Source organism: Lonchura striata, chromosome 3, assembly GCF_050655825.1.
Source record: "Lonchura striata isolate lonStrDom1 chromosome 3, ASM5065582v1, whole genome shotgun sequence".
NCBI lineage: Eukaryota > Metazoa > Chordata > Aves > Passeriformes > Estrildidae > Lonchura > Lonchura striata.
In genome coordinates this window covers 54,931,806-54,945,467 of record NC_140705.1, presented here as the reverse complement: position 1 = coordinate 54,945,467, position 13,662 = coordinate 54,931,806, and the positions used below count along the sequence as shown (strand labels likewise).

General features: G+C 37.7%; 1 protein-coding gene across 1 annotated transcript in view; it reads left to right on the top strand.

Moving 5' to 3' along the window:
• MOXD1 (monooxygenase DBH like 1) overlaps nt 1–13,662 on the top strand; it is a 49,419-nt gene that overhangs the window by 5,249 nt on the left and 30,508 nt on the right. Inside the window, exons 2-4 of the mRNA XM_021540691.3 lie at nt 7,116–7,262; nt 8,728–8,895; nt 9,243–9,326. Coding sequence (XP_021396366.3) covers nt 7,116–7,262; nt 8,728–8,895; nt 9,243–9,326 — 399 coding nt within the window. The remainder of the gene's footprint in view (nt 1–7,115; nt 7,263–8,727; nt 8,896–9,242; nt 9,327–13,662) is intronic.

Below are 13,662 nucleotides of genomic sequence, written 5' to 3'. Positions count from 1 at the left end.
CCACAGAAGTTCTAGGAAAAGGAAGAAAGGAGATTTTCTAAGGCAGATCCACAAATTTGGGGAACAAGTATCCCTAATTGTTGTGCTTGAAAATCCCCTAAGTGTTTTTAATCTTCCTCATAATTGAAGTAATTAAAATAATTAAACCCAGAAAAATTTTACTGGATAAATGTGGCTCCTCTGTAAGGAATGTTCCTTGCAATAAAGTGCAGTTCTAAGATTGTATCGTGCAGTATCTCCTCCTTACTGATTTTCTTTCCCTTAAAACACTTTGCTACATGTTTTGTCTAGTCTCTTTCTGTTAGGACAGCCTTTATTCTAGTTTCACATTTTCTGATATAACTGGAGTATAAACTCTTAAATTAACATTTATTCTTGATGTAAAGACTTGCATAGGGCTCTGGGACTCTACTGCAATGTCAAATTACCCACATCAATATGTAATGTCATGGTCCTGGGGTGACTTTATGATGCTGAATTGTATCCCCATTCATCTGTTTAGCCCAGAAATAAGTTTTCCATCTTTAAGACTAGATCTGAGAGTGAAAGAGAAGTGGTGCAATGTCTGAGGTGGCTGTATTAGAAAACATAGGGATAAGAGCTTCAGCTTTCTTGCTCACAGACTGTTGTTGTCTGCAGCACGGACAGCAGGAGAGAGCTCTTCTTTGCTTTCGGTAAGTTTTTTTTTAGCTAGCTGAGGCAGAGAAGTTCCCTGGACTGTGGCTTTTCTTCTTCTTGGAACTGATCAGCCTGCTCTGGACTGAAAACCCAGAAAAGCACCGGGAGCTCACTCACACCTGTGGCCCATCAGGGTCCGGGACACAGCATTTTCCAGGGCCAGAGGGACTGATAAAGAGACTGAGTGAGCCGAGCTACAGCCCACGACAAGGACTTTCTAAATTTGCCAACTCTTCACAACGACAATAGGTTTTATTGTTTGATATTATTATTTTTTTTTGTGCATACTTTGTTTGCTAAATAAACACGTTTTTTCCACTTTTCTCCAAGGAAATATTTTCCTGAACCAATAGGGGGAGGGGCAGCTTGAATCTGCTTTCTAGAATGACCCCTTTGGAAATTTCCTCCCAAATTTGCCCTAAACCAGGACAATCGTCCTTCAACCTGTAGCCACTAGTGTACCTCCTTGTGCTAAGTTAGACAGGTCTCCACACTTCAGTGTTTTCATTTGTGTGTAGAGAAAGTGATATGTTTTACTTCTCAGGAATTTCACAAAAACAAAGGGATGCCACTGCCAGCTGTAGGCCACCCTGGGCAGCATTTAAGTGGATATAAGAAATATACAGAAGTTTATTCAAGTGACCCAGTCTGAATGAGAAAAGACATATTTCTAAGTAAATAATTGTGTTTCATGTAAAAAAAATTACAAGCCCTTTTTTTTGTGAAGAAAACATATGAATATGTACACACATACACAGGCATTACCTGTTTCTGTAAATACACAAATGGAAATGTGTGTCTTTGTGTATATGTTTATGTCTGCATTTAAAGTACAGACACACACAATTATTTGTTAGAGATAAAAAATTTCTGTCCTTGTCTGAGTTAGTAGTGCACTTGAAGTAAATAAACAACAATCTAGTGTATGTCAGCTAGTTTAACTGGAGTTGTACCAGGAATTGTGTATAGCTTCTCAAAACTGCCTGGGTGAGTGAGATCCCGGCTTCCTAGCAAGGACTGAATCACTTCTGCTAATCTACTGTGTAGGTAAAAAAGCAAAATAAAAACCCAGCCACACCTCCCCAACTCCCCAAAAACCCACCCACCCAAACAACTAGGAGCAAACAAAAAAGATCCTGAACAAAAAAAACCCATGCCCCTACCCCCTCTCAAACTAATAAATTAATTATAAACAGACAGCCCATGGGACAGTGGCTGTGAACTTACTGATCCCAGTTACTTTAGGAACTTACTGCAATCACTTGATTGCTTTTGCTGTACCCTTTATATGGTTATTTTTCATTTGCAGCCAATCTCAGGATTGGTTCAGTCAACTGGAATGCTCTCAAGGTGTTCTTATATAGAACAGCGATTCTTTCAGGCTCCTTCTTCATGTTTGGCTGTTGTGAGTGGGCTCTGCTTTTCCCCAGCATCAGAACATAGTAAGATCTTTGCCTGAAACTCAAGCTGAAATTTATTTGAGGTTGCAAAACAATTTGGTTTGCTTATTTGTAAACTTATGCTCTGTTTGGCTCTTGCCAAATACAGTGTAAAACCAGCTTCTTTTAGGTGGTAACATCTAGTGTGTACTGGAACGTTGAGCAGCAGGATTCCATTTAAATTGAATGCAACAATAAAAAAAAGAGAAATATTAACCACAGTTATTTTTTGGGAACCTAGAAAGGCATAACTTGGTGCTTATTTCGAACAAATGTTTGGTTCCATTCTTTTCCTTACCGTAGCAGTTTATCCAGCCTATTTATACTAAGATAAATCCTCTCCTACACCAACTTTCATCTTTGTTACAGCTTCATGATCCTTTTTGCCAGGCTTCTGTTTGGTCCTGGTCGTTGCCATCAGCTTGGTAGTTTGGGGATTGTCCTAAGGTGATTTCATGATGTTTGTATCCCCAGTCATCTGTTCTCTTTATGCTGGATATTAAGTTTGCACCTTTAAAACTAGATCTGGGAGTGAAGTGGAGAGAAGTGGTGGAATATCTGAGGTGTCTGTGTTCAAAAACATAGAGATAAGAGCTTCAGCATTCCTGCTCACTGTGGTGTCTCCAGCACAGAGAGAGCGGGAGAGAGTTCTCCTTTGCTTCTTAGCTAGTTTTTAGCTAGCTGAGGCAGAGAAGATCCCTGGACTGTGGCTGTTCTTTTTCTTGGACTACTTTGAACTAAAAAATCCAGAAAAACATCAGAAGCTTATGCCTGTGGCTCACTGGGGCTGAGGACATAGCATTGTCCGGTGCAGGAGGGGCAGATAAGAGACTGAGTGAGCCGAGCTACAGCCCATGACAAAAACTTTCTAAATTTGCCATCTCTTCAGAACAGCAAGAGGTTTTAATGTTTGATATTATTAATTTTTTTTTTTAATGCTTTCTCCAAGGAAATATTTTCCTGAACCAGTGGGGGAGGGGCCACTTGAATCTGCTTTCTAGAGGAACCCTTTAGGAAGTTTCCTCTCAAATTTGCCCTAAACCATGACAGGGATGTTTCAAATTCCATGGGTTGGCTACAGAACATTAGTGAGGGCAAGTGGAAACACAGCTTGTTTTCCTGTCATTTCCCATTCTTGACTTGTCTCTTTTCCCACTTTTAAGTGTTAGACTGCTTCTGGAATAGCAGTGCTGGCCCAGTTAGTAAAGAGCAGCATACATAAATTGGGGTGGCTGAGTTTCTCACAAGCTGAACCCATGAGGCCGTTGCCGGATGGGGCCACAATCTGAGAATAATTTTATGCTCCTTGAGGTTGAAAGGTGATATATATAATTTAGGACGGGAAATTGATATCATAGAAAAAACAATCTTGTACATTGTAAAGATCTGGGGAGGGAGTCCCATAAACACCTGTTTCAGTCTGTGATGACAGCTGGTGGGACTTCTGGGGTCAGGCTTCCCTCTGCAGCTGTGCTTGCACTCTCAAAGGAGAAACCAGCATCTTTTCACATCCTTAAGAAATTACTCTCCTTGACTGTTTGTGGAACAGAAATCAGAAACCGTATATACTACAAAATGTTTTTTTTAAGGAAAGTGGCTAATGGTATCTGAAAAACAGTGTAACATGATCTGCCTCACATCTGGAAAAAAGCATAACATATCTTGTAATATCGGGAAGATTTTTCATTTTCCATATGTTGTTTCAACTTTTAGGCAATGTGAGGAAAGAGATACTTAATTATTTGATGGATTGTGCAACTTAGTCCAGAGTTCAATATGCCATTTTTTGCAATATTATCAAAGGTAGTGCAACAAATTTAAATGTTTCACATGTAAACAATTTACATATGTAAATCCTGAAACAGACATCTTTGTTGTCATGTAGCATGACCAATAAGACTGCTGAAGCATTTTTAAAAACTTAGTATTTAAAGAATCAAATATATTAATACTAGAAAAATATAGTCACTCCATCCTTTTCTTTTCTAATTCTTATACTTCTGTAAAGCTGATGGATAATTTGAAAATTTTATCTTAATTAAACATATGATATATATTTTTTCTGTGTATAAGAAACTGGAGACTCTGGATGCAAGTATGGAATCAGTACATAAATCCATATTGTGTGTTTATCCATACACATGTAAGCATTTCAGAAATCCAGTTTTCAGGACTTGACAATTATTGTAGATCTGTTGAGACTTCATGAAATTCAAGGGACTTGTATCCGTATAATATACCCTACAAAAGACACAGATTTTCTAGCTGACTGTGTGGGGTAGCAAAACCAGATTTGTGTAGAAAAAGATTGTACCATATTAGAGCCTTTTCCTGCTTGTTGGGAAGGATAAACTGTTCCAGTACGAAGCCCATTTTAGAACTATCTCTGATAGATATCAAAGCACTGTAATGCTGTGGATTCAAACATCCCACTCCTTTCTTTACAGAATTAAATAAGTGAAACTTGTGATTTTGAATGAGCTCTGTGTTATGGTAGTCTGAGAAAGTAGGACCTGAGAAAGTTTCAAAATAAATTAATATTTTATTAGTTTAGCTGATGCCCAACTTACCATCTCTGGCCTCTGGTAGATCCATTCTCTGTACTGCCATATTTCAAAGGCCTTCAGAGCTATACAGCTTTCTCCTTCATCTAGACAAAGGAGTGGAGTGTAGGCAGTCCAAATGTAATGGTTTTGATTGCATTTGCACCAGGACTTTTGTCAGCAGGACTTAATTTTTCTACTCTGAAAGGAAGTGTAGAATATATATAAACGTATGGACATATATCCACATAGATACATCTAACATTTTTTTACTTTTCCAGACTTCAGATTTTTCCAAATTGTGGCTGAAAAATGTGTGACATCACAGATTGTCACTGTTGTCATTTTTGAAAACCTTTTGTTCATTCTGTTTCATACACGAACACATTTTAAATGTTCTTAAGCTCTGATGAGTAAATTCAGCAAAGTCTACATAGTTTGACTTAAAATCTTCTGTGTGAACAGAGAGAGATTCATATGCTTTCTGGAAAATGTGGCATTATTTTGTTTTAAAACTGGAAAACAAACCATTTTAATGTGAAAGGTTGAGCAATCAAATTTTGAGTTGTTCAGGACTTTTTGTTTTTTCTGGTTTTTGTTGTTCTTTGTTTTGTTTTGGGGAATTTTGTTGGTGGCTTTTTTTGTGTGACATAATTTGATTTTATTTTTATGATTAACATCTGGTTAATTTTCAACAAAGGAAGTAAAAATAGCATTAGCTACATCTAGCTACCAAATAATTTCAGGTGAATTCACTGAAATCAGCAAGTTTCTGTTCATTTTTGACAGCAGGGTTGGGCAGCCAGTGCCTGAGCAGGCAGCAGTGCGAGTGCCCAGTACAGCTCTCATCCCATGTGGAGCAGCCTGGTCCTCTCTGGGGGTGTGTGATTTAGGGCCACCTTCCCCAAAGCATTCTCCAGCAGTCACAAAATGAGCTCCTCGTGGTGAGCCAGAGCTGTGACCTGTCTTTGACTGTCATCCAGGTGGGTGGGATAATTACACTGACGACTATGTTATCAAGGCATATCTGAGCTTTGTATTATGTATAGGCAATACACTGCCTCTTTCCAGGTTCTGATGCATGGTAGAAGTGGAGAGGTTTGGTCCCATAAAGTGTCTCTCTTGAGAGAACCATCGCAAAAGAAGTCTTATTATTTCTGTCTGGAAAACAGCAAATCCAAGTTATTCCTCTAAACAAACACAACTCATCAATTCACTTTCTTTCAAGTACCAGGCCTGTGTTTTGCTCTTTTTAGTGATTATTTTTCCATTTGTCTATTCTCTTGTGTATGTACTTAATCATCTGTATTTGTAAGAAGTGGTAACAGGAAAAGAAGAGCTCTCTGGTGTCCCGCCCACACACAGATTTATAGGGTTTAAGATTACAACTCCTAAATGACCCTTTAGTGAATTAATGAAGTTTCAGTTATTTTTTTTGCTGGTGTCAAAATACCTGGGCATAAACTTTCACTGTTTTTCAGATCGGTTACCTCAACCTTAATGAAAGGGGGAAGCTAGAAATCTCTCCAAAACTGAACAAAGGTCCCAACAGCTACAAAAATAAATGCCTGCTTGGACCAGACAGTGCTGCATTATTCTGCAAAGACACCACACAATTAATAGTGTCTGCCAGTAGCCTGTTAGGCATGAGAAACACATTGCTTAGTTAAAAGACCCTTCCCTACCTCAAACGAGGCAGAAACAGCCTAAAACTCAAAGGAGGATGACCTGAGGAGGTGCATCTGAGGCAGTGGCCAGCCCTTCCTAGGTGGCCAGGGTGGGAGGAGAGGGAGGGACGGGTCCCAGCTGCACGGGGCTGCAGGAATCCGGGGTGAGGAGGTTAATGACCCGACACTGCTGCCCTGCTACTCCTTTGTGCCGGGCCTCTGCAGAACCCGGGATGGGAAGCATCTTTCTTACAAACAGCTCCCTTGCCTCTTCCAAAGCCTCACCCTAATCCCAGCAGCTTTTTTAAATGACCACTTTTGGTGCTAGTTAAGCCGTAGGGTTTCTGGTTCCAGTCAGTGTTCATTCAAGAGGTTTGTTTTTTTGTGAGAAAGAAAAAAAACATCGAAAAAGTTGTGGAAAAAAGGAGTGACACAATTGTTGATGCAAATATTAAGTGAACTTCGTTCTCTCTGTAATTTCTCCTGGAGTTTATGACATCGCAGTTACGATAAATAAAGCTTCTTGGTTGCTGTCCAGCCTTTATTTCTGCAGTTACATACGGGCATTTTGCTAAAATTGCTTAAGGCATTCTTTAAGCTCTTTATCAGAGGGTTGCTTTCTTGGAGATTTTGTATAAAAAATAGTTCAGTGCCACCTCAGATTTCTTGTTTGATTCAAAACTGACACTGCAGAATTTTACATGTTTTGAAAAAGGATTCAGTACCGGACATCGAGTTTCATTTTTAATATTAGATTTTAATAATGGGCCACCTTTCTTTCATAACAGGATTATTTTACAGATGAAAATAGAGTACTAAAAAAGGACCCTCAACAGGATTACCATCTGGAATATGCCATGGAAAACAGTACACATACAATACTGGCTTTTAGCAGAGAGCTGCACACTTGTGACACAAATGACAAGAGCATAACGGTAAGAGTCTCTGACTGTTTGTAAACAGATGGAGTAATTAATACAGGATACACGTATGTGTGGTTATTAAGCTGGTAATTAAAATCTCTTTTTAGTAAAAGGACAGAATTAGAGAAATTCACTTTCCAAAATATCTGTTTGCTCAAATTAACCAGGTAAAATACTTGTGCTAGTTTTATTAAACTGTTATGTTTAAATTTCAGCTTTCTTTGTTTTTATACTTTATTATGTTATGTTCTGTAATTTCTAACAAGTGTACACAGGATTGAAATAGATACCTCTGGGCCATCAAGTCCTATATGCCATTGTTATAACCATTCAAGAGAGGCCAAATTGAGAAATACTTTTAAAATTCTGTGCTAATTTGTAATTGATCTTAGAAACATTTAAAAAAAAATTGGAAACTATATACTTAAAGAGTCTGTTTCATTTTCTTTATTCAAAACTAAAAGTGAAAAAAAATTTATAGTAAAACTTTCCATGGTAAAATAATTTTCATGGTAAATTCTTCCATTGCCCTGGGGATTGCTGTGCTATTTCTTAAACATAATTTTAAATTACATTAAGCTGATGACTTCGGTATTGGAAATGACAGAAAAGTTAGAGAGTTTTGCAAGGCTTTCTATGCTTTGATTTCTTTACTACTTCTTTTGGAAGCATTACTATAGGAGTAAAACACTATATTCATTATCTGTGTTTTTACAATACATGCACTTATAGCAACATAAGAGGCTGAAAATGCAGGAAGCAAGCCCCACCTGTATAAACCACCACTTTCCCAGGCAGTCAGTGGATCTCTGACTTGCACACCTGCTCCAAATTCTCAGTATAATTTAGCATTTGGAAACACTTCAGGATTTATTATAGCACTTTGTCTCAAGGGTCATTATTGTAATCCGAGAATGGTTTGCAGAGAACTGATCTGTGCAGTGGCTGTAGATTGATTTTTAAGACGTAAATCTGTTCTGTAATTGAATGTTAATTTTCCATAGTATCTAAGAACAGCAATTCACTGAAGGTATTCACATCTTCACAGACCTGATCCTGGAGCATGTCTGGGGGGAAACATTCTGTTGCTGATCAAATAAGTAACATCTCTAGAAAAATGTTTGTAACGCATTTAGTTGGTTACTTCTTTATGAGTCTGTTCTGCCATTTGAAGATACGATTTCAGTTCACAACATTAGGGAAGGAATCTATCAGAGAACTATTTAATTTCTGTTTATTTCTAATCAACCCATTGAGTATAAAACATTATTTATTTTAAAGGCAAATTTGTAGGTATCTATCAATTGTAGGTATCATTAGGTAGGTAGTCATCTACCATTAGGTAGATGGCTGCTCCTCTGGAAAATACTGTCATTGTTTAAGTACACTTATGTCACAGCTATTGTAGGGATTATAGGAACTGCCTAAGGAAGACGTTGCTCCTATCCCTTGTGGACATCTTCCTTTGTTTTTTCAGGAGAGCACAGTGCGGGTAATATGGGCCTACCACCACAAAGATATGGGAGAAGCAGGTCAAAATTACCATGGGTCTAATCGTGGCACAAAGAGTCTGCGTTTGCTGAACCCTGAGAGAGAGGAAGTCTCATCTGCCTCTTTGCCATACTTTGACTTGACAAACAAAGACGTAAGTTACTCCATGCTGTGGGTTTCTGTGGATATGGGAATAAGGTGGTAGCCAAAGCCTTGGACTTACACAATGAGTAGTGTGACTTTTATATATAATTAAACATAAGGAAGGAATTCTTCACTATGAGATTGATGAGACATTGGAGTGCAATGCCTGGAGAAGCTGTGGATGCCTCATCCCTGGAAGTTTTCAAGGGATGGGGCTTTGAGTAGCCTGGTCTAGTGGAAGGCGTCCCTGCCCAAAGAAAGGGGATTGGAACTGGATGACCTCTAAGGTCCCTTCCAACCCAAACCATTCTGTGATTCTATGATAATACCATGTTCATGCCCTTTTTATTAAGACAGGTGCCTGTACCAGACAAAGACACAACATATTGGTGCCAAATGTTTAAGATTCCTGTACAGCATGAAAAGCATCACGTGACAAAGGTGAGTGATTCAGACTCAGAAAATTTAGAGGAATTTAGATAATAATTACACTTCAAATCAGTTCTTGCACTTTTGAAGTTTTTTTTTTTCACTGCTTACTGGAGGGAAAACAAGACCTCTTATCTGTATTCACAAATTTGGATCAAGTGTTTATCTATGTGTGCCCAGGACCTGGCTCAGGTGTGCCCTGACAACTGCCCTGAACAGTGACAGACCCTCTTTCTTGCAAATCTTTTCTCCCTCGTCCTCTCTCCTCTAAGAAAATAAAGTTGAAAATGATTTCTGTCTGTAAATATTTCTGGCAAGGAATAAGTTAAATTGCCTAAAAGCACGTTAGATCAAGTTTCTACTTTTATATAGGAATAACAGATAGTAATTTTAAATTTAAAAATAATTAAATGGTGATGTTTGTTCAAATAAAGGGCCAGGTTCTTATTTGATTCCAGTCATCTTTCTTGTGATGACCAATGTGGAGTCAGGTTGCATCACATAAGAACACACACCAGTATTTTCAGCAGTTAAAAACCTAAATATTATTTCAAAAAGAGATGAACATTGTAGTTTATTTTAAAAATAATGAAAATGTGTGGATAAACATTCTCACACGATCCTAGGTGATTTGAAAACTGACATGCATAAACATGTTTTCCTATAACGCATTTTATAACTTTTTTTCTGTTTTAAATTGAAAGCTTAAGAGTGCTGAGGGAAAGATGATTCCCACATTTCTTCCCAAAAGCAATATACTGAAGACCTTATGAAACAACAAATTCTTGTTTTTCTAATATGCTGAAGATAGCATAATAAGATAGTTCTGGCCCTCATTTTTGAACCCACAAATACATTAAATGTAGAATTCTCTTTCGTCTGTTTTGTTACAATTGTCAGTCATATTTCTTCAGTGCATTAACTAAGACTGAAATTTTAAATTAATTCAGAGAATTTTAACATGTCTGTAAAATAAATACCTGTAATTATTCTGAAATATTGTATGTTTCTGCACTTTATGAGAATGAAAAATTGCAAGCCCCAAATTTCTGCCTTCAAGTACTTGATCTTTAATCATTTTGTGAAATTTGTGACAACTAATTTCACTGTATGAAATGGGGAATTTGCTTATGTTACAATATGTATGTCAAGATCTGTAGTTTTCTTCTTTAAAGTGAGAGACCTTCAAAATTATAATATCAAAATCAAGCTTTCCATGTTAAATTTGGTGGAAGTTGTAGATATTTGCTGTTCTGCTAAAAAAGTTCCCCAGAAGTCTTCATTATATATAATTTCTGAATTTATTCTCTAAATGCTTTGCATGACTGCACATTTGGTTGCTCAGTCTTTAAAAAATAGTGTTTGGTTGAAGCCAAAACAAGACTTTAGCTCAGAAATACACTAGTTGATTTTTCAGAATAATTTTATAGCCTTTATTTTTTGCAATAACATATAAAGAATATTAAAGTTATAGAAATCATATTTTCAAATCAGCATATTTTTATAAAGTTAAAAATTAGAGTAGAATTCTCAGTGATTTTCCATCTTCAGAAAAGCAAGAAAATTTCATATTGTTGCTTAAAAAATTTTAGAGAGAGAAAAATGAATACAGACCGAAAGTAGATTTAAATAGGAACACTTCCTTAGCCTTTCTTTTCCAGGGCACAACTTATATTTTCCTATAAGTGACGTTTATAGATGCCACATAGAGGGTTGTTGTGGAATTGTATCTATGTGCTCTTGCAAACTGATTAAACATTTCCTAAAGCCTACTGATGCACAAAGGATGGGGCTTTTGGCTACTGGGGAAGATATTAGCTGTGCAAACAGAGCTTGAGTTTCACAAAGGGGAGGGCGGGTGAACTCTTTGCCCTGATCAAACTGTCCGGGTTAGTTAAATACTTACATAGATGTTGAATTCCTTCTGTAGCACAGTTTTCACACAAACCTACACAGCTCATTTTTACAGACAGAAAAAAAGAGGTGTAGACATGGTACAAATTTGTCTTTGGCATAATTTAGTCTACTTCAGTAATGTACATGTGACCTGCCTTTGTCCATTCCTGTGCTCCTGTACAATTTTGAGCTGGACTGCTCAGTTTGGCACTTGCTGGACAATGTGTGCCATCAACAGTGTGAATTTAGCTGCACTGATGTGTAAACCTGATGGTGATCTGGGGTCTCAAGTTGGTGCCTCAGCCACAATTTGAATTTTCTTTCTAAGTTCCACTGTTCTCTATTATTTCTTCCTTCTTGAAAATTGCTCTGAGCACTTTATAATAAAGTACTTTTTAAATATCAGTTTCATCAGGAAAGCATGATGTCTTAATGAAGGAAACTGAAAAAAATTAGACCTGTCATTAAAGGTAGATGTCAAGACTCTTAATTGTCTCTAGTTAACAAATACCAGATTCTGAATTTAGATTCTGAATTTAAAAGGATTTAAAATGTCTATTAAAGTTGCATTATTTAAAAATATAATGCTTTAAAACAGAATATACTTAAGGTATTTTCAAATATGTTCTGTAAATACAATCTAATGGTGCCAAAGCTGGGTACCTAATAACATGTGGGTCTTAAGGTTCACCAGCAGTAGTGTTTTAGTTTCTTCTGTTTGCACAGGATGAAGAAATAACTAGGTCAAGAGATCTCAGTATTAATCAAAGATAAGTTATGTAAGACCTTAGGTCTTTTCTTTCTCTTTAGATAATATTCATGTTGCTTTCCAAGAATCACAGGTAGTGGGAAACAGCATATTTTCATTGATCAAGCTGATATGTAAATTGTGCAGCAGATAAGATCGTAATCTTCAGTTCATCTGAGGTAGAATAAGGACATGGACAAGTAATTTGTCTTTATGCTGCATTTACCAATGGAGAGCAGATCTTTACTGCAATAAGGAGACACCCATCCACGTTTAGAACTTCTCTGTTAAATCTTTTCTTTCACATTTCTTGAAACATTCTTCTCAGGGAAGAGATTGTGTCTTCCTATATATACCTACAATGCTTTCTGTTTCTAATGCCTCCAGGAACTTCTGGAGAGTCAGCTCATAATAACATGCCTGCTAAGAAATGAAACAGCTTCTCAATAGCTGGACATAGTAGTAACAATAGTGATACAGAAAACAAGCAAAACCAGGCACTGAGCTGGTTTTGTGGTTTATATCACTCCTCAGCTTTATATTGCATACCTGGCTGAATTGTGACTCCTCAAAAATTTATTAAACTTCTACAGTATTTCCCCCAGGAGCATTTCCTATTAACAGAATCAATTAGAAGTGTAATAGGTAAAATTTGAAAATAATCTAGGCAGAACAGATGAAAGGGCTTGCTTGGAGGTAATAGCAGGCATTCAGATCAGATGTTTGCAGGATGGCCCTGCGGTGGTCCCAGAGTGGTGGACTTTGGCTGCTCTTCACATGGAGAATAGCTGCCTGTCTGCAAACTCCTCCTGCAGCTACATGTTCATTGGCCTGTTCTGCTGCTCTGAGCTTCAGGCAGTGGTGTGTGCCTCAGGCTCACTACCCAAGGGATTTTCACTTTCTCACATGCAGAAGTTAGCTGGGAGCGTTCTCAGAAGTAGGTTTCTTAGAAGAAAAGCTTTCCACTTATTAGCCCTGACTTTCTGTAATAGGTTTAAGGCTATGTCTTGCTGGGTTTATTTGAAGTTCTCTGTAAATGTCATTATTCTGATTGGTCATGAATGTGCCCTTTAATCACATTCGTAAAGAAAATTCTCTGGTTTCACCAACTGCACCTCAGGAAGAAACTCTACTCCAGCAGGACCTCTCAGAAGGAGGGAGGGCAGGATCCCCTGGTAGAGCAGACACACAGGTCCACACACCTACCTTTGCATTTAAATGTTTCTGTCTCCCTGCTAAAGCCATGCTGAGGGCAGGTTCCTGGGTGGGGAGAACCCACATAGGCAGAGACAGTGCTGCACCAGGAGCAGGGCTGACAGAGGTGAGCATCCCAAGGAGCACATCCTGAAAAGGGGTCTCTGCAGCATCCTCCCCCTTGTAAATTACCTAGTTTGTCTCTTTCTTTTTGCTCATTCAATTGAAAAAAAAAAAGTTATTCAGTGACAGCTGACTGGATCTTTTGAAATCTTGTCATTTTTGTACTGTTTAGTGTCTGATTTTCATGATTGTCACTGTGCGTGTATCTGTGTGTAATGACACACGTCTCTCTATTTTGACAAGCTGTAACACTGAATTTGCTGAATTTTTTTTCCTCACTGTGAGCAGGCATCATGAAGATGTTTACAGCAGCAAGACAGTGAAAATCACGAGAAATGCTTTCCAGTGTTTCAATAAACACTGTTCTTTCTTTATATTTAAAGCTTC